A 25,181-nucleotide genomic window follows, 5' to 3' on the forward strand; every position below is an offset into this window, starting at 1 on the left:
TGTCTTACTGCACAAGAAACTGCTGCACACTGATTGATACATACCAGTAGTGTTGTCTGCTCGCTTTCAGCACCCATTGATGCCAAAATGCTTTTTTTGCTCTGCATTTATTCACTTTTCCTATTCTAGGTACTTTAAAAAATATTTTTCTTTGTTATGTTTTTTCTTTCCTTCGTTTTGTGTGTGTGTGTACCATACTCCTTTTCAACGGAAAAGTATTGAAGGGATCCCAGATTATCAGTGAGCATAATAAAATAAGGACTAGGAGAAGAGAAAGAAACTAAATCAAGACCATCCGATTATCCCAAAGAAGCACCAGTAAAGTGTTAAGGCGGTTAGAAAGCAAGATAGATTGTTAAAAGTGAGATGCAAAGGGCTTAACATAAAGCTAAATTGTGGTATAACAAACGAAGAATCAGAATAGAGATAGTAACTGTAGTGTTTGACATTCAAACACTTAGTGTTTGTGTAACATTTGCTTGCGAACTTCGTTGATCAGTACATTAGTAGACATTCTGCCGTAAAGTGGGTTGGGCTTCGTATAGGCTTTTTTTTTTCTTGTTTATGCTTCTTTTGACTTGCGGTGTGTGTGTGTGTGTTTTTGTGTTTACAGCAAGACATGATAACACTGATTATATGAGACATGACTTGTTATTGTTTGTAAGTTCATGATGATTGCAGCTCCCCAGGTGGGGCCAGGTCTTTGGCTGTTTGTCGCCTAGACATTTTGCAGTGTACTTCCTGAAGAAGCTCCAGATGTTTTTCATGAAGAAGTATTTCTTCTCTGACATGATTTTGCAACTCAGGGCTCGATTATGTGCATAGATGTGTGCAGCACTACTAGTATAGCTCAATTATGAAAGACCCAAATTGTGTGGCTCCCAGATGCAGATTGAATACCAGGTAAATGTTTTTTTTAACTTTCTTAATTGAGATTTGGTTGCTGATATTTGTTTTGTCACCTCTTGCATGTATTTGCATGTATGTGTCTGTATGTGTGTGTGTGTATATGTGTGTGTATGTGTATATATATATATATATATATGTGTGTGTGTGTGTGTGTGTGTGTGTATATATATATATATATATATATATATATATATATATAATATATACACACACATTAGTTATATATGTAATACAGCAAACATATTGCACCTAATACTTACCTACAACGGAAGGCGTAACACAGAACAGGGGCAACATGTATCCAAAAAACAACATAGCTGCGTTTAACTTTTCTAAAGCCAATGATTTTTAGACAAATTGCTAATGACTTGTAATCACTATGTATCACAAAATACCCCCATATTTCCCTAAAATAATGAAATTATAGATATCACTAACTTTAAATACTTTTAAACTTATAGATTTTTTACATTACTTACTAAACTACACAAAATAATCATGTGAGCAATATAATATGCAATCTGCCACATTGTAACAGAATGCGACTGACTTTTTGTGGAACAGAAAATACAAAAGTGTATGTGAAATGCATTGCAATTAAGCATGTTTTAGGACACCCTTTTTTTCTTTGGACCCCCTTGACTAAACCCCGCAAAACATTTACTCCTTCCACAAGGAAACGGGCGGAACGCGTATTCTAAATTTCAGAGATTCAGCAAACGGGTCCAAATTTGTTAAGAGAGAAATTATATTTTTTTTAAAATACATAGATTGACAATATTTACACATTTATAAACAGAAAAGGTCACCTATTACCTCTGAAATGCATTGTAATAGGTTGTTAATAACAGCTTAAAAATATGTAACACCCTAAACCACAAGTCAGCAAAAGACTGCCACACAAGAATGGAAATTTATGATAAAAACTATATGGCTGATTCTTCACTTTTGGTAAACACAGCCATGAGCTAATTACATTCCCAGTTGTGAGCCTATGTACCGTAATATACAGGTGAACATAGCACGGTACACAGTAGCACATTATATAAGTACATTTTATAGAACGTATAAGTTTAACAACACTTACACTATTTACATACACAACTGGAAAGTTTACATGTACGTATTATAATATATCATTTGCAGGTATAACATTTTCAGTTTTTCACATCCTTTAACCCATGTTTCCTTTAATTTACACACTCCACTTCACCTTATAACAATTCACTTTATGGCGCTCCAATGTACGCTATTTAAAGTATGATACTCCACTGTTAGACAGTCCAGTATATGCCACCATGTTGTACGCTAATCTACAGTATGTTAGTCCACTCTACTCAGCCGAACTCCACTGTTCACCACTCCAGTCTACAACACTATACGCTATTATATTGTTCATCAGTATATTCTATTATGCTTTACTGTATGACAGCTTCCTACACTATACTGCTTACTGTATGCTATTCTAGTTTGCGCTATTACACTATATGCTATTCAACTATGCCTACCTCATAGTACAGTAGTGGAGTGTACGCTATTCCAGTGTATGTCACTCCACTCTATGGCACTCCATTGTACTGATATGCAGTGTACACTACTGTACTCTACTACAATCCACTGAATGCTATTACACTTTACAAGACTACATTCTGCGCCACTGCACTAAACAACACTTCACTCTATATGACTAGACTCTACGTTTCAATAATTAACCCTATTAAATTGTACAACACTCTACTGAATGGTACTTCAGTAGATGCCACTCCAAAATGCATTTGAAGATTTCATGCCACTAACCTGAACATTATTACACTGAAGACTACTCAATTCTATGCTACTCCAGTGTATGGCACAACACTTTTTGCTACTCCACTAGATGCCATAGCAATGTACCCTATTGCACTGTACCCCGCAGGGATGTGGAATTCCTATGGCCCGATGCCCAGGACATATTGTTTGGGGTCAAGGGCAACAAGCTTTCATGTGTATTTTGTCCTTGGGACAAGTAGGCCCAACCCCCTGCAGCACAAATTCTTCAGCTGCCTGTTTGCCGTACCACAATTATGGATTAGGGAAGGGCACTGTCTGCAGTTAAGGTAATATTTTTGCCCATATGGTAATGCTGTTCAAACTTGTATTTATGGTTCATTAATTGAAAGCCTTTATTAATAGGGTGAGCAATCTAAGTAAATGTAAGCTCCGACTGCACTACTGATAGTGGTTCCAGCATAAAAATGTCTACACCTGTTTTCAAAGTTTAGCAATATGAGGCTATGTATAATGCTTCCAAATGCTCTCTGATTTGATGCAAATATTTTCAGAAGCTTGAAAGTAAGATTGATGATTCTTTTTTTTAAAAACTTTTTATTTTTGCATTTTAAAGTCAACATACAGCTTGGTCAAAAGGGTGCGATATAACACAGATTAACAGCATAATTACCAGTGCAGAAGCAGGAGAAGGGAAGGCATTGTAGATGGGCACAACAGGCCTCGGCAGCCATCATCGAGGAAGGCAGTAGCTTCAAACAGTACAATGGGACAATCGACAGGTTACACAGAAGGGCATCTGAGGGTGCACGAAACCAAGCGGTCCCCCACGCCAGCCATTCGCAGGCACATACCATGTGTGACGCAGGCGCGCGGGGGGGGGCCTCGGTGCGAAGTATCCCACCATCCTCCACCCAGATGGCAATGACCCAGGATAACCAACTCCCAGTGCATGCGGGGCAATCACAAAACGGGACCCTACTCTGGCAGCCCGCCCTCCTCAGCGGCCCCTTCAGCTAAGAGGTAACACCGCAATGGAGCCCAGATGTCTGTGGGGCGCGATGCTGTCGGCAAGAGCTCAGCGTATGTGCAAATCTGTTCCTGGCAGTAAGTTAGGTCGCGCAACCAGTCCTTGAACTTCGGGGCCCTGCCCCGACCCCAACGACATGCAACTCTTCTCTTTGCAATCAGTTAGGCCAGTGCGATGAATTTGCGGTGCGCCGCCTGTATGGGCTCCACGTATCCCAGCAGGGCTAAATGGGGTGAGGGCTCAACTACCGAGTTGATCATCTTGGAGAGAGCTTCACAAACATAGCCCCAAAAGCGGTGCACTGCCTCGCAATCCCACGCCAAGATCAGAAAGTCAGCCCCAGAAGCGTGGCACCTATCGCAGCGGTCATTATCCCCGAGTCGAAAACGACACAGACGCACGGGGGTGTAATATAATCTATGGATGAACTTATAATGTATGATTCTGAATCTGCTGCTGGAGGAGATGCGCTCTGTCTGCAGTAGGCAGAACTCCCACTGCTTATCCGTCAGCGGGGCTTGCAGCTCTCGGTCCCACTTGTCCCTCGCCGCCAGTCTAGGAGCGATCATGCTTGAGTGCACCGATCTGTATATTTTAGAAACTAGCTTGACAGGGGTTTCATCTAGAAGAATTCGTTGCAACGGCGCCATGGGTGGGGGTTCTCGAGGAAAGTCGGGTGTGAGCGCCCGTATCCCCTGACGAAGCCGAAGATACAGGAATACGTCTAGAGGGGAAGGCTGTATGCCCTCATAAAGGTGGTCCATCGTCCGGAATTCGCCATTATGATATAAATCTCCCCAAGTCACCACACCGACAGCCCGAAGCAGCCTCCTGAAGCCAACCTCCTGAAGCAGGGGCATGCCAGGGTGATAAGCGAGGGGCAAAAGCGGTGCATATAGCAAAGCCAACCCCATCTTGGCAGTCAATTTGCTCCATGCCGACACCGTGCTGGCCACTGTGGACGGCGTCTTATCCCTACCCGCCACCGGGATATACAATGCGCCCTCGATAGGAATCGGGTGTGCCAGCCAGTGTTCGGCAGCTAGTTGGGGCATATATCTAGGTTGCCGGATCCAAAAATAGGCGGCGTGCGCCTGGGCCGCGCGATAATACAGTTCAAAGTCGGGGATGCTAAAACCGCCCTGATTGTATGGCTTAACGAGGGTCTCCCACCGAAGACGGGGCGATTTACCGCCCCAAACGAGTCGGATGAGCTCCGCGCGTAACTGTCGGAAAAAAAAAGCAAAAGGGAATATTCAGAAAGAGATACAGCAGCTGCGGTAAGATTACCATTTTGATCAGGGATGATCTGCCCGCCATGGAGAGGGGCAGAGTAATCCAGCGCGTAATGCAATCGGAAATGCGAGATATTGCCGTGCCATAATTGGCCCTCAGGAGCTCCTCCCTGTGTTTTCAATGTGTATGCCCAGGTATTTAAAGTCACCGTCACACCAGGCGAGGGGGTAATCTAACCCAAAGCGCCCGGTGGAGGGCGTCAGGGGAAGAAAGCAAGACTTATCTGGACCCCGGAAATCCTGCCAAAGCGGATGAATTCCCGAAGAATCGGATTGAGATTCTCTCTAGGATCGCGCACATAAAGAGTGATATCGTCAGCGTACATAGAAATTAGTATCTGTCTCTGGAAGCATCTCAGCGCTCTGTCTTTATGGTGCTGCCGCAATTTTGCAGCCAGGGGCTCCATGGCTATGGCAAACAGCAGAGGTGACAGAGGGCACCCCTGCCTGGTGCCCCTGGTAATGGAGAATGCATCAGAGAGCCGGCCATTCACCAGTACTTTCGCTCTAGGGCCGATATATAAGAGCTTAATCCAGGAAATAATATGCTAGGGAACCCCATACGCTCCAGTACCTGAAACACATAATCCCATTCCAGGGAGTCAAACGCCTTCGTGGCATCGAGGAAGATTGCGGCCATCGGCTGATCGTCATGCACAGAGTTCAAAATGGAAAAGAACGTGCGCAGATTATGTGACGTTGCCCGACCGGGCACAAACCCAGCTTGGTCAGGTAGTATCAAGTTGGGAAGTAGCAAATTGATGCGAGTGGCAATAAGCTTGGCAAGGATTTTAACATCACAGTTAAGCAATGAGAGAGGCCGGTAAGAGTCACAGCTAGTCGCCGCTTTACCAGGTTTAAGGAGGGATGTGATAAGGGCCATGTGCATCGAGGGAGGAAGACTGCCCGCCTCAAGAGCGTCCTCGTACACCTCCCGCAAGACCGGCGCCATGAAATCAATGTAGGTCTTGTAAAATTCAATAGGTATCCCGTCCAACCCAGCGGCCTTGCCAGACCGCATGTGCATTATGGCCTCCCGCACCTCATCCAATTGGAAAGGGGTGCCCAGGAATTCCCTCTGCGCATCACTTAGCCAGCCGAGAGACACATCCTCTAGGTATTCATGCAAGCAAAGCTCGCCCTCCCTGGCCGAAGTATACAGTCCCTGATAGTGCGTGACAAAAGCATTGAGAATTTGCGCGGTGTCTCTGTACAGAGCCCCATCCTCCCCAATGAGTTCCACAATACAGTTGGAAGGTCGCATCAGTCTCATCGTTGCAGCCAGGGCCTTACCCGGCCTCTCGCCCTCGCCATACCGACGGGAGGTCCAATACTTGCCCCTGAATTTCACCTCCCTAGCAGCTTCGTCAGTATACTCGGTGACTTTGTCACGAATACGCGCTAATGTGGCATCGTCAGCCGTATCAGCCAGCGACGTTTCAAGCGCCTTAAGATCAGTTTCCAGGAGGCGTAGTCGCGCAAGTATGCTCCGCAGGACCCCCGACCCTTTTGCAATGCACACACCACGTAGGGTCACCTTAAAGGCATCCCAGATGGTTGCAACATCTTTTACTGAGTCCTTGTTCCGACGGAAGAAATCTAGGCACTCCTCACGCAGCTCCTCCTGAAACGCGGCATCCAACAGCATCATAGGCTGCAGGCGCCAGGCCGACACCGGGGGGCCAAGATCCGAAGCTCTCAGGGTGACTCGTACTGGGGAATGATCCGAAAAGGTACGGGGGAGGTGACTTGCCCGGGCCAGCGCCGCATGAAAGCATGGGGCAACGAAGACATAGTCCAGCCGTGCCCAGGTCTCCGCCTGCGCTGTGATGTGGGTGCCCTCCCGCCCAGTCGGATGGAGGTGCCTCCAGACATCAATCAGACCATGCTCCTCAAGTATCTCCAAGAGTGCCTCACGGGAACTAGTGTAGTGATGCGGAGCCGGGTGGGACCTGTCCATCTGAGGATTAAGTGTGGTGTTGAAGTCTTCCCCCCCAGATGAGGTGCTGTGGGCCTGCGCCTATTATGTCTGCGCCTAGGTCTGCAAAGAACTGCGGGTCAACCACGTTAGGGCCGTAACAGCAGGCAAGAGTAACCGCCATATGCCCCAGCCTACCCCATACCAAACAGTACCTGCCTTGGGTGTCGGTCTTAGTGCCTGCCATAACAAAGGGGGTCCCCTTTTTCACCAGTATTGCAACCCCACGGGAGTATGAAGAATAGGATGAGAAAGCAGTATATTTAGCCCATCTGCGGGCAAAGGGCTGCGCAGCCTGTGCCCGAAAGTGGGTCTCTTGTAAAAACGCTATGTGTATGGCGTGTCGATCTAAATAGGCGAGGATCTGCCTACGTTTCCTCGGGTCCCCCAGACCCCTAACGTTCCACGTGAGTATGTTCAAGTCAGAGTCTCCCATAGGCAGGCCGGGAAGTAAATGAAATGTGGGCCACAAGCAAAGAGCCTGCAATCCTGTGCCATCGCAGAGGCACGCATGCCGCCTGCCCAACGTCTATCACACAGACAGCACTAGCATGTTTTATATGTCGCTCGCACGGGCCGCCTCGCAGCCCCATGGAATCACTCCCAGTCAACTCTGCAAACAGCATCCATATGACATCAGCTGCACACAACAATAATACAACAGAAACACCCCGGAAGATCTCCCCGCTCGTCCCCGCATCCATCCCCACTGTCCAATGTTCATCTTTCGCCAATACAGGCCTGACAGGTGATGCGGAGTTACCGATCCAAGACAGTAAGGAAAAAAAAACATCAGTGTAATGCTCTAAAATGCAAGGTATCAAAGCAAGCAGAAAACCTCCAATCCCCCCCCCCCCCAACCCACTGAAGCAGCCCCAACGTGCCAGAAACCTCAACCCGCCCCCCTCCCAAAATTTCCACCCAACAGCTCAACAGGAGCAACTTAGTCAATTTGTTCATTGGGGTACACCCTACAGGGGTCATCTAGGGGCCACATGCAGCCACCCTCTACACCCAGCGCCCCAACTCCGTTAGGGGAACTAGGGAGGGTGGTGCCTGGAGTATAGTACCAGCCGCCGCCAAACTCCCGGCTAGGACAGTCTTGAGCAGCATCATTGCAGTCGTGCAGGCGGGCACATGCGGTGGACATCCGGTCAGGCACCAGACACGCTGCCCCCAAGAGCAGCAGCAAGCACAAGAAAGCAACAGGCAAAAAAGTTACTGGTCATCATCATGTTCAGTACGCTCCTCTAGTCGTCGTTCAGCCCGTGCACACTTCAGAGTTTTCAAAAAGTCCTCCACTTGTTGCGGGTTCGTGAAAAATTTTTGCTTAGCTTGGTGTGTAATACGCAGCTTCGCTGGGTATAGCAGCGCGTAGTCGATTTGAAGAGCACGAAGTTTTTTCTTTACCTCAATGAATTTACGCCGCTGCTCCTGAACGACAGGTGTGAAATCCGGGTAAACAGTAAAGCTGACACCGTCACAAGAGAGTTGTTGGTTCTGACGCGCAGCCCTCAGCGCAGCGTCACGATCTCTGTAATTTAACAGCCGAGCGATGATGGGTCGCGGTGGAGCCCCGGGCTTGGGTCGCGGCCCAAGGGAACGGTGAGCCCTCTCGACAATAAATTGCTTGGAAAACGCCTCCGGCCCAATGGAGGTCAAGAGAATCTTTTCCACATAGTCCTCCATGAGGCCAGTGTTGGTCTACTCCGGCACCCCCACTACGCGGATGTTATTGCGCCGGCTGCGAGCTTCCAACTCCTCATTCTTGGCAGCGATAACTCGAAGGACATTGTCCATTCTCGAGAGCTGGGAGGTATGCGAGACAGCGAGATCGACAGCGAGATCGTCAGCATCGGAGATCCGCCTTTCAGCCTCCGTGAGGCGCTCCTCATGCACATCCATCTTCTGTGCAAAGGCATCCATGTGAGAGGAAATGCGATCCACTTTATCAACTACAGTGGCAAACCCTTGCCTCATCTCCTGCATCAACTGCTGAAGTTCGGGCGTTGGAGTGCCCAGGCCCGTGGCCGCCGCCGGCGGGCTGCACGAGCCCTCCGCATCCTGCGTGCTGCGCAACCCCTTTTTAGCCGCTGGGGCTTCAAAAGTGAGCTTCGGCTGTCTACTGTCCTGTTTGCCCATCCTGCGCCCGCTGCTAGGAAGGCGCCGCCAAGGAGGAAGTGGGCACAGTCCACAGGTCACCCCCAATCTCGCAGGACTGGTGCGACTCCTGCTCCAGGTCCTCTAAGCACCAGAGCCCAGAAACAGCGGCAAGAACCAGGGCCGGGGAGCGGTCTCAAAGGGGCCCAACGGCTGCAGGCATGGCCGGGAGGGAGAAGGCGAGCCCAAGGATGACACCAGCCAGCGGGGCCAAGACTGTCCGGTCTAGACCCCTGTGCCCCAGCCAGGATCGCCACCAGATGCGTGATAGTCCGCCGCAGCACGGCCCCCGATCGTCCACGAAGCCTGGACAAGGCCCCAGGTCCGGGGGGGGGGGTGGGGCCCAGTACCACAGCGTACACCGGTCCCGCAGTCAGGCACAGCGATTAATTCTCCAGAAGCGGGGGGGCCCTGCTACTCAGCACTCGCCAGGCACCCCGCCCCGCAATCCAGCAGGCACGGCAATCAGCTCTCCAGAAGTGGGGGGGGGGGGGCGTCCATCCAGCACTCGCCATGCACCCCACCCCGCAGGCCAGCACCAACGTGTTTACAGAGCAAGGTCGAGGGGGGGGGGGGGTCCGCTCTCACCAGCACCGCACAGCTCCCGGGAACCCAGGCGAACCGTACCTGCAACAGCCTCCGTACGTTCGCCGCTCGTGCTCACATAGCGCACTCCTCCCGCCGGCAGAATGCAGTCCTCGAGGCCCAGGGGGTCCCGCTTCGGCAACTCTCTCTGCAGGGCCTACCTGCCTCGTGGTGAGCCCCGGTCTCGCGCAGCTCCGAGGTCCGGCCGCGCGCTGCCCTTCAGGCCGCCTAAGGCACGTTGCGAACCTCGCTGCCTCCAACTCCGTCACGGAAGGTCCCACATCGCCCAAACTTGCACCGGAGCCTCAGGCAAGTACCCGCAGCAGTGTCGCGTACTTTTTCGACGGGAAGGCGGCCAGCTGAAAGGATAAACGGAGGATTTCTGCTCCAGGCGGCAGGAGCCTCACAGAAGTGCGGCCATTCTGCGTGCGCGCCCTCTAGCGCCCCCAAGATTGATGATTCTTTGCTTTCAAAATAAAACGTTCATAAAAAAAAATGAAAGCAAGAACAAAACATTTAGCTAAACTACTGTAAAATTTCAGGTACCATTTCTTTGCATCATCAATTAGTAACATGTTGATGCATGCTAGTATTTCTCAAAAATATTCATAGTGGAAAATCAGTGTAACCAGTTTTAATAAGATTATCGGAAACAAAAATAAAAAAGCATTGGCAAAGCCAGTAGGTCTGAAATTGGTAGTCAGCTTTTTAGTTTTGTCAATGTGTGACTTGTTTTGTCATGTTTTTTGTAAAACCTTATTGGCGTGGGAGCTGCCGGGCCTGCACCATTATAACGAACATTGGCAAAAGCAAAAATAGTTTTTTGGTCTCAAAAAGCATACCCTACCACATTAGTTACTGGCACTGAACAAAACTACTTTGTGTGCAAATATGCTCCTTGTGAAACAGCAGAATGCTGTCACTCACAGTGAAGCCAGCCGATATAGAGAGAGACAGAATTTTAATAAACACAAAAGGTCACGGTCAACGCCAGAACAAATTAGGGGCCCAATTATGAAAGAAAGTCTCAAAAGTGCACCCATGGTATATGTCCTTTCGCGGTGGGGGGCTGGCTTTATGTATGTTAATAAATTATTACTTTACATTTAAACCCTCCCCCCTATACATTTACTGGGAAAAAAAACATAGGTGAAATGGTCAGTAGCTATACCCTTGCCATGCACTAGTAATTGCCCACATATTATATCACTCATGCCATCTTCTATGACATCATTGATAATATCACTGCAAGATTTGCAATTAAGGGGCTCATTATGATGGCGGGTGGATTTGATCCGCCCGCCACCGTAGCGGTGATTGGGTCCGACCGCCATGCGTGCGGCGGTCCCGCCTATTCAATTATGATGGGACCGCCGCTGCTGCAGTTGGATTACGCACCTTTAACATTGCGGCGGTGGTGGCTGCTGACAGCAGCACCGCCACATTGTTGAAAGGAGCATGTTGTGCATTTCACTGCACTACGTGGCAGGCACTACACTGTGCCTGCCACCTGATGCAGTGAAATACCCCCCCCCCAGTGCACCCACACCTCCCCCAACACAAGGAGGGCCCGCAACGTGCCCCGGAATACATTCTCTGCCAGCCTTTCAATGGCGGTTCAACCGCCACGGAAAGGCTGGCTTCCTCCGGCATCATAATTGTGCCGCTCCACCACCCTTGTGAACATGCTGACCGCTCCGCTGGGCAATCGTGACGATTGCTACTGACGGAAAAGCGGCGGCCGGACTTTCCCTCCGCCGCGGTACGCACCGCCATCATAATGTGGCAGGGGGTAAATCTCATGACGATGGCGGAACGATCGCCACCGCCGCTCCCGGCGGTGGCTATTTTTCAGCCATCGTAATGACCCCCTAAATTATTGATGAGAAAACTGTGCAGGGTGTGGGAGCAATTTATAGTTACCTTAGAGCAAGTAAAAACATTACATTGTTGCTGAACATTGAACATTGACTGTAGCCTCTCGCATCGTCGGGGGAGGGCCTCTTTCTGCAGGCCATCTGAACCGGGGGCCCAGCAGTTGGCAAGCTTCCTAATTTCTTGTTCAATTTCGTCTTCATCTATTGGGGAGGCTAGAAATTCGCAGTGTCCCTTTTCTATCTATACCATTGCTATCCTGTTCAGATAGTCCAGAAGGACCTGCCCCTCCGGAGGCTTACGTGTCATGTATAATTGGGAGTACTAAGATAGAAACGCCGCTGTGATATATCTGCCTTATGTCAACATAACATCATTATCCGCTTCTAAGTGCATGATATATGTTGATTGGTATTGAGGGCGGAGTAGTCTAGTGAATGTCCTTTCGCCTTCACCATATGCTCTGGCGTCCTTGCCCTAATATTTGACCTTGTGGTCCGCTAGTTCAGTGAATTCTGTCATCAATGCCGCTCGTTCTCGTAATGCTAATGGGGGGAGGTTTTGTTACAATTATAATGTACTAAGCAATTCAGGTTTTAATGCAAGTGCTAAAAAACAATCAACAGAATGTGAAGTTCCACAAAGGCGACCTTGCCCTAATATTTAGATGTGGTCACCAGTGCTCCATAAAAAGTAACCTAATGTTCACGAAACCTATTTCATATAGGGGATCCCAGTTTTAGAATTTGTGAACCCTCACCCACCTAGGTGGAATGCTTTATCATCGAATTCAGCTCCACGCCAGGTGGCCGGTGCAATGCCTAGTGGGCCCTGAACTGCAAAGGATGAGGGCACTTTTAGATGGAGCCCCTTTCAGTGCCCATAAACATGGTTTGTGTGTGTAATATCTTGGGTGATTCAGAATGATAAGTGAGAGAATAGTGAAAACTAAAATTGACATAGAAAACCTGCATCAACCCTAAGTCAATGTTAATTTTTCCCCACTATTTTATACTAGTAATTGGGGACGGGGGTGCGACAGTTCTCCTTGACCTCCTAGACTGCCCCATTTTTACGTGGTCTTAGTTTAATGTAAGTGCACCTTCCAATGACAGCCTTAACAGCAGTTAACAGAACACATCTTCAAACCTATTTATGCATAATTTCATTATGTGTATGTGATGATATGTTGTATTGGCCTGTGCAAACAATTTGTAGATACTGTGTACCCACAAAGAACCCTAATTTGGATGTCATGTGTTTATCTTTGATGGTGATACCTTGAATAAATTGCCACTACTGAACTACAAGCATGTTGCCAATCACAGATTTAGTTTGAAGCCATATATGGCCATGTAAGTCTGTGATAATGTCCAATATGTTTAATTTTATACTTATTATGCTGTTTTGCCATTTACATTAAATAGATCATCCTTACCACAAACCCTCCTATTGTTGCTACTTCTTCAATATTAGGTGGCTGATCTGATGCAAAAACTGTCAGAGATGAATATAAGTAGAAAAGATGGGAAATATGTAGTTTTTGAATTAATAAATATGCTATCTGATATGTGGTGCATGTTTAAGTGTTTCCCTGTTGGTTGTTTTCAAAGGCAGCCGCCTGTTTTAAAATTAATGGTAACATGCAAATAGGTTCCTTTTCAATTCTCAGGAACTTCATTCAGTAAGTAACTAGAGGCTTTAAGGGCTGTCAGACAAAGACATTTCACATATAAGGAAAATCCTAAGATCCATTTATTTCTGAAAGGCCTTGATCTCAAGATTCCTTGTAGTTTTGATGGGGCTGGTAAAAGCATTTACTTACCCATCTGAATTAGAAAGTTCCCAGCATAACCACAGAACCTGTAAGCCTCAATCCAGGACTCAGATGCTGAAAGCAACTGAAATCCCTGAAGGGACATCTCGGAGAGAATGAGGAATTACTGGTGAAATTGGACACACTATTACTAATTTCAGAAGTGAGACGGAAATTTATTGGCATTAGCAAGGCCAGTTCGGCACGCTTGTGGTGAGGTCCTAAATGTATACTACTACTGGCTCTGGCAGAATGTCTTGTGTGGTCTTAATTCATCTATAACTGGTTACTACACGGCCATATCTGATTTTCAAATAACAAAATACAATGAAATTATTGTTAAGTATTAGAATCATAGTAATTAATTTAGTAATTTATTGCTCTTTATACATCTATACTTGATCTATTTCTCCAATAATTGTTTAGTACCAGAACTCACTAATTATTTTCTTCTGTAACTTAAAATCGTAATTTGAAAAATAAGTGTGTGACTGCAGTTCCCTTGTTTCGGTAGAATCTTTGGGCGATGATTGGGATTCTAATATACTTCTAGTGGTGTAATTGTTTTGTGATTTTGCTGTGGTGTATTTCATTCATGAGACTTCACTTCAGAAGAACTGTGCTGGTTCAAATGAGAGGTGGAGATTGAACTCCTCAACAATATTACCCCACATGAGCTCCACTCATCACAAAGCAGCATTTACTTTTTTAGGTCTCGTCTGACCCAGCGCATGCGCTGGTCTGGTGAGACTTTTAGTAAGGGCTTCAAAAAATGCTACCATGGCCGACATGGAGCTTGAGTGCATGTTCGCGGGCGCGCGCTTACGAGCAGAGGCGTCATGCTCACTAAGCGCATCGCTGGCCGCGCTTGATCACGATCACTTCCGTGGCCGCTTTGATGTTCTCAATGAGCCACGTTACTTTGCTCTAAAATTGCTTTGCTTTGCTCCGCTTTGATGTTCTCAATGAGCTGCGTTACTTTGCTTTGAAATTGCTTTGAAATAACAATGCTTGTTATTTCAGGGTAACCATCAAGGCGCTACATTTGCTCGTGACAAACATCTCGCAAACCAGCTCAGCGATCACAGACGCGCCTCGTGCTGCCTGCATCTATTTGACAGCGCGAGACTCTTCCTTAAATAGAGCAGCGGTCGCTGAGCTGTGTTTCCGTCAAGGCTCTCTCTCCCTGCCAATGTTGCCTTTCTCTCCCAGTACCCTCTGTCTCTGGCCCTTCCCCAATGGCTGTCTCTCTATTCTTCTCTCCCTGTCACCTCTGCAAGCGTCTCCTTTCTTCATGCCCTCCCATCCTTTGTTGACATTGTCACTCTCTGCTCTCCTCACCCTCTCATTCTATCTAATCTAACCCTTTTGTTTCTCTTGTCTCTCTATTACTCATTATCCCTTTCTCAAATTCTCCCTCTCGCTTTAATATCCCATCTACTATCCCACGCTCCTGGTCTCCATGTCACAGTGAGAGAGTACTGTTCTCTCTCCTCGCCCGTCTACTAGCCCTCTCTCTGACACCCAGACGCTGCTACTCCTTCTTTCTCCCTCCCTCATTTCCCCTGCGTTCCCTCTCTGCACCCCTCTTTCACGTCAGGGCCTTTCTCTCCCCTATTCCCCAGGTATGCCTCCTTTACTCTGCCCTTGAAAAGGATGGTAGTGGGTAAGGTCAGGGCCACTGGAATTATGCAATTCTGCTGCCATGGCGATTTTCGCATAATTTTGTATATGCCGCATTTGCCACGTCATCCATCATCTGCAGATTGTAATAAAAACACATTTTTATGTTTCAAACGGATGAAAAGTTACAAAAACTATAGCGACTTGGATTCCTGCGCATGCACCGGAATGCTTTTCTCTAGATTTGACTGGCATTTTTAGGTTACTTATTGCTGTATTTGGGTGTTAAATTGTAACTAATAAAGTGCACCCTATTCCCAGACACTATTACCAGGTGTACAAATATTGAAATAAAACTATGATAAAATGTGCCAAATTATGCTGCATAATTTGCCTTTTCTTGCTGCATAATTTGTCCAACCCTGCCACATAATTTGGTCCTCTTCCATCACACAATTGCAGTGGCCCTGGATAAGGTGTAAAGCCAATGGTAGGTGCAGTAGGCTTCATGGGTTCACCGAAAAAGTCATGCCAGGTTTCATAAGCTTAAAATACATAAATTAAATAAATAAACAAATGAGGGCGACTTAAATGATGTGCACTGGCTGCAGAATTGGATGAGTTGGGCAAGAACAGCCACAATCTAATGTAATGGAGCGCTTCAACAGACAATATTTCATTTCTCTGTTGCAGCACCAATTTTTACACTAATGTACACCAGTGAACTGTGACATAAGCAGAAGCCAGAAGGACAATGTCAGGCTCTCCATTTACAAAGTGGACCAGAGGAACCAGCACATTTTTATTGTTTTTATTTATTAAAATGTTTTGATATGCTAGACAGCAGCCACACTTTTCTACAACATACCTTTAACACATTGGCATTGCCAATAGCTCTTGCTAAACACTTAAAAGGTTCCAAAGGCGAGACCGATTGGCTATGCCAATGCTTGTCTTGTGCATGCTGCCTGTCTCTGTCAAGCGGTCAAGTGGCAGTGCTGTGCAGAGATTTTTGTTTTTAATAGTCTATTCTTTTTCCTTAAGCTCCATAATGAAGATGATACTGCAGAGTCAGCAGATGCCGAACAGCCTTCAACTTCTACACAGACGAATCACACTGTACCGACATCTCAAACTGAAGTATCTTCTGAAACAGATCTGTCCCCACCACCATACAGCAGTATTCCAATGGAAGCGGCAGCAGCAACCGGTGAGTGCCAATACAGTGAAATGCCTGCAAGGATAGATGGGAAGCAATCATGCTTGTTATGTTTCATAGTAGGCATTTCAAGGATTCAAATAACTAGCCTTTAGTTCCCTTGCTGATTATCTAGTCTGGGCAGTTGATTACTACTTCACATACGTCACCATTATACATGTCATTAGTCAGGATGATGCAATTTGTGGACACAAAGTCTTCTGTGTTTGGTGTGATGGCACAGAGCCACATTTTTAAGTGGGCCAGATAGTTGAAGGATGAGTTATCTCTGAACCATGCCTACTGATTGCAGCTCTTGTATTGATGCAGACACCCACATGTTAGATATTTTGGTTTCTGCGGAAGGATCAGAAGGTGTTTCATCCCATTCCAATTTAAACAATAGCTGATGAAATGGATGCTGAACAAGACTTGATTATGATAATGTTTGTTAAAACTCTTCCCTTGATAGGGGTTGGTCTGGAGCTACGGATGTGGAGGGAAGCAATGCATGAGGGGCCTGCTTGTTCTCTAGTAGCTGAAATGATTATAGTGCAGGACAGGCCTTTCTCCTGTTGCCTGTGTTGGGAGAGAAGCCTATTGGCCTTTCCCACTTTTGAAATTGCTCTGCGACTCCCAGAATCCAGACCCTTCATCCGTCCATAAGAGGAATGGGTGTTGCATGTGCATGTACTACAGGCATATAGATGTATGTGTGCCATGTGTGTTTGTTTATAATGATTGTGGAGAGCGAGACAGTGGATGTGACTACATTGACAGTGAATTCCGTTGTGTATCATGTGTAATCTGTATGGTACGTAAGATGGAGGCTTGGAGGGAGAGCCCAGACAAAAAATTATATTCGAGAGCTTCCCCCCCAAAACATTCCATGAATCTCTTTTAGTAGATCAGACAGTGGAGTGTTTCTGAAATGTAGAAAATAGAAAGATGGTTGCCTTGAAGCTAAGGAGTTCAACCTGCCCCTTCCTGAAGCATTTTTTCCCTGGGGAAGAATACCATCCAAATATTAACTGGTAGTGAACCGATATTGGAACCCTCCCTTGCCTTTGTGCTTTTTTGGGGGGATGCTCCTGAGAGTAAACTCCCAGGCCCTCCCCTGCCTTCATGCACACACTTGTCACAAAGACTATGGCTAGAGCAGCCTCTGAATTCACAAAAATGCAGAATAACCAAGAACTGGTGATAAAACTGAGCTGCTGGGGACAATCTGCAACTTGGGTATAAAGGCGAGGTAGAAACTTTCAGTCAGTGACCAGAAGTTAGGTGTACCACACCAGTGGTGACCAGGAGTTTACTTTGAGTGCCACAGTTGGGGTACCACCACCAACACCTCTTGCCAGGTGAGCCTACTTACTGAACTTGCCACAAGGGGCTTCCTGCATCCTACTCTGTAGGAGAAATGTGACTGACTGCACAGGAGGGACACTGGAATGTATTGTTCCATGAAGAAGACACTAGTCTGATGTAGCAGAGACTGTTAGGAGCTCAAATGAGGCCAACCACCACCACCAACACAGGGAAGAAACCACAGATGCAGAATCCTGCATTGACACCTGTGGCTGAGGGTGTCCCTGAATTTATCCCAAAGAGAAGTTTCATCTGATGGAAAGCACCACAAAGTAACAAATGCTTTGACAACCATGACTGGCGTGGTTGTACTTTAAAAATAAATAAATATCCTGCACGATGTAGAAGCACAAGGGGCTGAGAGCCACTCATGAAGGTGAAATTTGGTGACCTTAATAATGGCAGTATACATGTCCATCTATTGTATGATAAACAATGTATAATGCTATACAATGCAAAGAATGCAAGCAAACCAAATGTATCCTAATGTACCATGTTTTTCTAAACTACAAATGTCAATAAAAACTTGTTTAAAAAAAAAAAATGAAGGTGAAAATTGGTATTCTAGAACTGAAAAGATGGGGAGCAGAGGGAAATTTGGCCTTTCTGGTCCTTGGTGATTGATCATTCAGTTTGCATAATGGTTATTGTTTGTTGATGGCCCTGCTCGAGCAGCTTTTCGTTGCCTAGGCATTAGCTGTGTTGTAGGTGGTCTCAGGGGGTCATAGGTTAGAGGTGTCACAGTTAGGTTTCAGTGTGACAGAAAGGTTGTTATTTCCTTGGACAGGAATTACAGGCTTCAAACCAGAGCTGAATATGTTTTTTAAATCTCTGCTAACGTGCCTTCTCACAGCATATCAAATGCAAGTCTGCGGATAGTGTAGGTAACATGCTCTAATCTCGCAAGAAGGACCCTTCTTTCTTTTGTGTATATAATGGTGGCTGGAAAAAATCCCAGTTTGTGTTTTATTTACAGAATTATTTCTATTTATTTATGACCAGAGAAGAGTTTTTTTGAAATCACATCAACTCTTTAGATAGTGACTACACATTGATAGGAATTGCATAGATGCAGTTTGGGTATTAGAGAAACAATTAGATGAAGTAGTTGGTGAGAGATGAGACAGTGACACCACTTTGTGTTTATCCACCCCAAAAAACGCTCTACTCAAGAAATGGCCTGCGTTATGGGTAACCTCAAGTTGTATTTGTGTCAAATGTGCTGTTTCTATGCAGAGATCTGCCCAGCTTTTGAGGAGTGCGGGTTTTTTCCACTTTATTAAGCATTGTGATTTTAGTTGGAGCCTAATACACAAACTGCTATTTAGTGTGCATAGTAAGGCTTCTTTTATAGGAGTTTTCAGTCAACCTCATTAGCTGATTTCAGTTGGTATTGCTGCCCGTGTACCACTTTATTCTGAATTTTTCCATCTAGATTAAAGGTAACATACAGTGCTTGGATTTACCAAGTCCGCTCTTGCATGTTTTCCTGATTCTGAATGTGTATCCATGCAAAGATCCCTTCTGCTTTCAGCAGGAGTGATGTGTATGTGGGAATTTACAGATTTGCACTCAGTGCAACTTTTAATCAGGTATGACAGTATCTCCATGGGTAATAACGCACCACTCCACTCATAATCAGACCCTAAGTAGTATCGGTATTGGCATCTGCACAACTCCAGGATACTTACATCGATATAACGATTAAGGAACAGCATTGCAGGTGCTTGAAATTTGTAGTCCGAGATCATTCGTTTGCAGCATAACAATTCACAAGGTGATGGATGGAAAGGTTGAGTTCAGCTCAGCCACTGGCAATCGCTCGGCCAGCATCCAGTCAGTTATATTTCACCCACCATGCCATGCTTGAAAAGTGTTGTTTGTTGCAGCAAATGCTTAAATGAGACTGGTCTCTCTGGACTTTGGGCCTGTCCTCACTGTGCCAATGACTCAAACTAGACCTCACTGACTAAGACTAGACTCAAGGAGGTCGAAACCGGTCTGGGGTTACTTGTTTTCCTGTCAGAAGGGGACATGGTCAGGCAGTTTCAGCTGAACTGTTCCTATTCAAGCAGGATCAAGTCTGATTTGCATATGTCAGGTCTCTGTGGAAAGTGTGATTGTGCGTGAAAAAAGATGAGCTGGAATTTGGCTCAGAGATTGTTTGCCAGTAGCTGACATTAATTCAGACATTCCTTCCATCACATTGTTAATTGTTGCAGTATGCACCTTTCAGCATAAAGTCGTGGACCCGGTCTGGTTTAGTGGGAGTCTCCTTGTGTCTGATGCCCATGCTTCTAGGTCTTGAAGTAATAGTCGAAAATAACTTAAGGCCTACATCCGGTAGCGCAACTAAACGGTAGTTACTTGGTGATGATGCAACACCTCCCTTGATGATGGATTGAGGATTGAGCCTTTCCAGCTTCCGGGGATAACTTTTTCCACCAGGATGGTGTTAAACATCATGGCCAGGAAGCTGGCCCATCGCCACGTGGAATGCTTAAAAGATACTTTTGGGATTCCATTTGGAACGGGAACGCAGTCAGACCAGGATTTTTGATGATCGTAGCTATCTCTGCGGATGTATATACTAGTTGGACCGAAGAGTTGGTAGTCCGGTTTTCCCCCTGGCCCACTCTAAGCCAGGTACATCATAGATGCTTCCTTTGAAGTGAGACCTCAGGTGCTCAAACTAACTGTCCTCACTTATATTTGCATTGTGGGGTGCCCTTCGGCCTTTTTCGATGTTAATAATCAGTTTCCAAAATTTCTTCGTATTGTTTGACTTTGAGGCATACAGCAGTTGGGCCCACAGAGATTATTGCTTGGATCTTTTGAAGGCCCATACCTCCTTTTTCATTAGTCTCCTCTCCTTAGGCAAAGCCTATAGTACATCTTCGACTTCAGGGGATCGCCGTAATTGCCTGAGCATTTTGCCTACTTTGGCTCTTCTCAGTCGGACAGACCTCGGCAGTACTTTGATCTTACGGTGCCCAAGCTGCTCTCCATTGTTCACTCATCTGACAGGATGTCTATTTGTCAGATTTTGTATAAAGGTTTCACAGACTGATATCATGTAGGAATACTGTAGGGCCATGGATTCAAGAGAGACCACCACTTCCTCTGCCTGGTCCTTAACCAAACTAGAGCTCCACTTTTCAGATTATCATACCAACGTCTCCCGACAGAGCTGTTCCAGCCTCGTGTTGCACAAAGTGGCTCCAACTAGGATTACCTGCAGATGATGGACACTCTCCTGGTGTTGAGGTATTCTAAAGTCCCTCACCTGATTGTATAATGAAAGGTTCACCAGCGTATAGTCTAAGTAGGAGACCGACTAGCCAGATAACCTAGTCCATGTTGCCGAAGTTATCACCTGGCTTGCAGCCATTCAGGGCAGTAAGGCTAGCTAACTCGCATGCTCTGGCTAGTTTTTCTCCAATCTTGTCTTGTTGTTTGTAATGCTGTATATTCTGGTCTGGGAGGGGCCCAATTGTCTCTACGTGCTCCTTGCTTGGATCATGGAACAAATTAAGGTTGAAATCTCCTGAGACTAGCCAATATGATGGACAGCACGTGTTTTTCAACTGACGTAGGTGTGTGACAAACTTGTGTGTAGTTGCAAATTTCCTTATAAGATTAATATACATATTCACGAGTACCAGGGGTTTGTGTAGATGCTTGTCCACACTGTCCATTTGCAGGGCCAGGAGCCATGGTTCATCTGTGTTGAACTTTGTGATCTTTGCAGACAGATTGGAGTTGACATAGACCAGTGGTTCCCAAAGTGTGCGCCGCGGCACCCCGGTGCGCCGTGATGAGAAGCCAGGGGCGCCGCGCCGCCGCGCAGGATGTGGGAGATTGCAGCCGCAGCGCAACACTCGTTGTAACAGACTCCGATTCAGTACCAAAGCTCAGATACCCAGCAGCATTGGAGAGGCACAGCGGGATGTCAACCCTCACACCTTCAGCCCTTCATGAGCTGTTAAGAGGTGTTTGAAGGTGACTGAGAGGGAGGGGCTGCAGCTTCAGGCGCGTTTGAAGGTGACTGAGAGGGAGGGGCTGCAGCTTCAGGCGCAGGGGCATCTATTCAGATGCAAACAACCCTCAATGCGTATCCTGGTGGATCCTGTTCCCCCTCATGTGATGGCACCTGCCCCCCCCCCCCCATGGTGGATCCTGTCTCCGCCCTGGGTGGTTTCCTGTCCCAGTCCTGGAATGGCTCCTGCATCGAGGGTGAAGTTCTTGATGGGTCTCTTCTCAAAAAGGCTAAGCTCAAAGTTAATATGAAAAGGTGAGCGAGTGAGTAAGTGAAGGGATGGGTGGATGGCTGGATGAATTAGTGAAAGGGTGAATGGATGAATGAAAGATTGAATAGATGGATAATGAGAGAGGGTGGATGGATTGAGTGAGTGGAAGGATGGATGAGAGAAAAGGTAAACAGCTGGATGTATGGGTCGAAGGGTTGCTGGATGGGTAAAAGGGTGGATGGATGAGTGAAAGGATGGATGAGTGAAAAGGTGGATGATGAGTGAGTAAGTGGGAGGATGGATGAGTGAAATTATGGATGGATTGATGCATTGATAAGTGCAAGGGTGAATGGATGGATGAGTGAAAGGGTGGATGTAAGGATGGATGGATGGGTGAGTGAGTGAAAGGGACGGTAGGTGGACAAAAGGATGAATAGATGAGTGAAGGAGTGAAAGGATAAATGGATGAGAGAAAAGATGGATGAGTGATAGGGTCAATGGATGGATTAATGAGTGGATGAGTGGATGGATGGGTGGGTGGATGGATGGAAGGATGGCTAAGTGAAAGGGTCGATGGAGAGAGAGAAAGGGAGGATGGATGGATGACTGAAAGGGTGGATGGGTGGAAGGATGAGTGACTGGGTGTATGGATGAGTAAGTGAAAGGATGGCTGGATGGGTGAAAGGGTAAATGGCTGGATGGATGAGTGAATGGATGGGTGGGTAGAAGAGTGGATGGATGAGTGCACAGATGGATAGGGTGAAAGGGTGGATGGATGGATAATGGATGGATGAGTGAAAGGATGGATGAAGGGATGGATGAGTGAAATGATAGATGGAAGGATACATGATGGATAGGTTTGCAAATGGTTGAATATGTTTGGATATGGCTGGGCTTACTTATATACTACTGTGCGACCTCCTCTGATGTGTCTGTAAAACTTACCTATTGTCCTGACACCTGCCTTTTAGAACTGCACCGGCAGGACCCAGCACACTTAAAACACTGGGTAGATGGGATCTGGTGAGCCATCTTGGGTTCATCAGAGCCCACCCCATGTAAACTTCTTGTAACGCCACAGAGCTCATGAGCCTTTCTCTAGCAATTGAGATGTACTTTATAAGATCTTTGTGATTGCAAATAAAGTTTTATGAGGGTGATGGCTACTCTCTGAATCCTTCATCACGTCTAGGCTTGATTCTTCATGTAGACCAGTGGTTCCCAAACTGTGCGCCGCGGCACCCCGGTGCGCCGGTAAAAAAAAATGGTGGGGAGCCACGGCCAACTGCCAATTAGGTCAAGGGAGCCATGGGTCAAAAAATTTGGGAACCACTGACATAGACTGACAGGCTGTCCTTTGCACTTCCAAAGGGGCTTCTTTTCTGAGCCAGTTTGCTATGTTTTACAAAACCTATGAGTGGAGCGCTAACTAGGGCCCAAGTTTCCTGTACCATTATTATGTTGAATGCACTCAAAGTCCACAACAGCAGGGTCTTCAATTTTTGCCAGCAGATCACCAGGGTCAGATGGTTAGGCTGTCCCATTCGGCGGCTGCTGGCTGGTCTACAATTCAGTCTTTACTGTTTTCTGTCTTAGATAGGGAGACCGGCAGCCTGTCTGAGAACAGTTTAATAGAAAGTACGTTTCCTCTTGCAAACTAAGCCACCTATACCCAGATTGGATAGGTGTTTGAGAATGACAAACAATATCAAAAGCGGCAGAGGGGGTCTACTAATACTAATGCCACAGTGCACCGTTATCCAGTAGTGATTGAAAGTCCCAGGTTACTTCTAAAATGGCAGATTCTGTACTAAACATTGGTTAAAACCCCAATTGGGAGTCGTCCAGAATGTGATTCAATCCAGGGCAGTCCATAATTGATGATCTAATGATTTTTCTCCAGGGGGAGAAGCAAGATGGGTCTAAAATTAACCATTGTTGGATGCTCCTGGCATTTTTAGCAAAGGTCTTACATGTGCTTGCTTTTACACTGCTGGGCTCAAGGCTGAGTTAAGCAACTGACATAAAAAAGGCTAATTATAACCAGTACCTAGTTTTAAAATGGAAGGGAGACATGGGTGAGCAGGGGTGCCAGATTTACTATTTACTTACTACTGCTGTTGGGTAATAGGACAAACTTGGCGAAGTGATATTTCTGGGGTAAAGGCGGCTAGTGGAGAGAGAGAGGAAGATAATCTTGTGGTGTGGTCTATATAGTAAAATTATTGTAGGTATTAGAAATTTTAGTCTGAATAAACATTGCTAATTTATCACATAGCTCCTGAAAAAAATTCTTGCTGAGAATTATTGGATGTGGGTAATCTGGCAGTATAGTAAGCAACACAGATTATTTTGACAAGTTCATTTTTGATAGCGACTTTATAGATTTGTTTGGAGTCTGTGCCATAGTTCGTCCTCCATTTATGTGGCTCTACAGTGTCTTTTGACTTTCCTTAGAGAGTCAAAGTACCAGGAGGAGAAGGGTGGAGCTCTTTAGTTTTAGCAGGGTGATAAACTTGAGAGCCTAATTCATCAATTTATTGATGGCTAATGCATCTTCATCCTTAGCTTGTGAGGAAATAGGAGTGTCTGAAGCCAGAGTTGTGCTCAAGTTCTCTTTGCATATTTTGGATCAGGCTTTTAGATCGTGGTTCTATTTATGGCAGATATTTTGTAAATAAAGCTAAAAGGGACAGCTGCATGATCTTTCGTAACAAGGGGTTGTGAGTCATTTGTCAGATCTAACGTATGTCCAGGCTTGCGAGTAGGGCCTCAACCATTTGTTTCAGATTCAAGGCATGTTCACCTTCAATAAGAGTCACTGTTAGGGAATCTTTTGCTTTGTCTATGTGAATGCTAAAATCACCTAAGATAGTGAAGTTATCTAAGTTTAGTTTATGGGGGGGAAAGGTTGTTTTCTCTATCTTTACTGCCCTGGGTTTCCCAGGGCTTGGGGCATTTAAGTAAATGAGGGCTTTCCAGACTGATCAGGAAGGTGTGATTTTTAGTGAGAAAATCCTGCATTCTGTATAAAGCAGTGTGACATTGTTCAAAACAGTATAGGTAAACTATGAGTGATAATCGCGAGTAATGGCTGGCATGGAAGAATATGAAAGCCAGGTTTTGGTAAGAAAAACCACTTCAGAGTTCTAGGCAGTAATAGTCAAATATTTTCTAATTGTGTTTAGGTAAAGAACACATATTTATCAAGTAGTAGTTCATGGATGTGTTGTAAATCTGCTTTATTAAATTCAGCACCAGGTGGTTCGGAGTAGAAATTGAATGTGTGACAGAATACTGGACTTATAAGCAAAAGCTCATGGGGCG

At 46.0% G+C, this 25,181-nt stretch overlaps 1 protein-coding gene across 2 annotated transcripts in view; it reads left to right on the forward strand.

Annotated features, from left to right (window-relative positions):
* NDFIP2 (Nedd4 family interacting protein 2) overlaps positions 1–25,181 on the forward strand; it is a 221,254-nt gene that overhangs the window by 19,022 nt on the left and 177,051 nt on the right. For both annotated transcript variants that reach the window (XM_085622088.1, XM_085622087.1), the window contains exon 2: positions 16,083–16,248. In XM_085622088.1, the coding sequence (XP_085478214.1) occupies positions 16,083–16,248 (166 nt within the window). The remainder of the gene's footprint in view (positions 1–16,082; positions 16,249–25,181) is intronic.

Source organism: Triturus cristatus, chromosome 8 (genome assembly GCF_964204655.1).
Source record: "Triturus cristatus chromosome 8, aTriCri1.1, whole genome shotgun sequence".
NCBI classification, from domain to species: domain Eukaryota; kingdom Metazoa; phylum Chordata; class Amphibia; order Caudata; family Salamandridae; genus Triturus; species Triturus cristatus.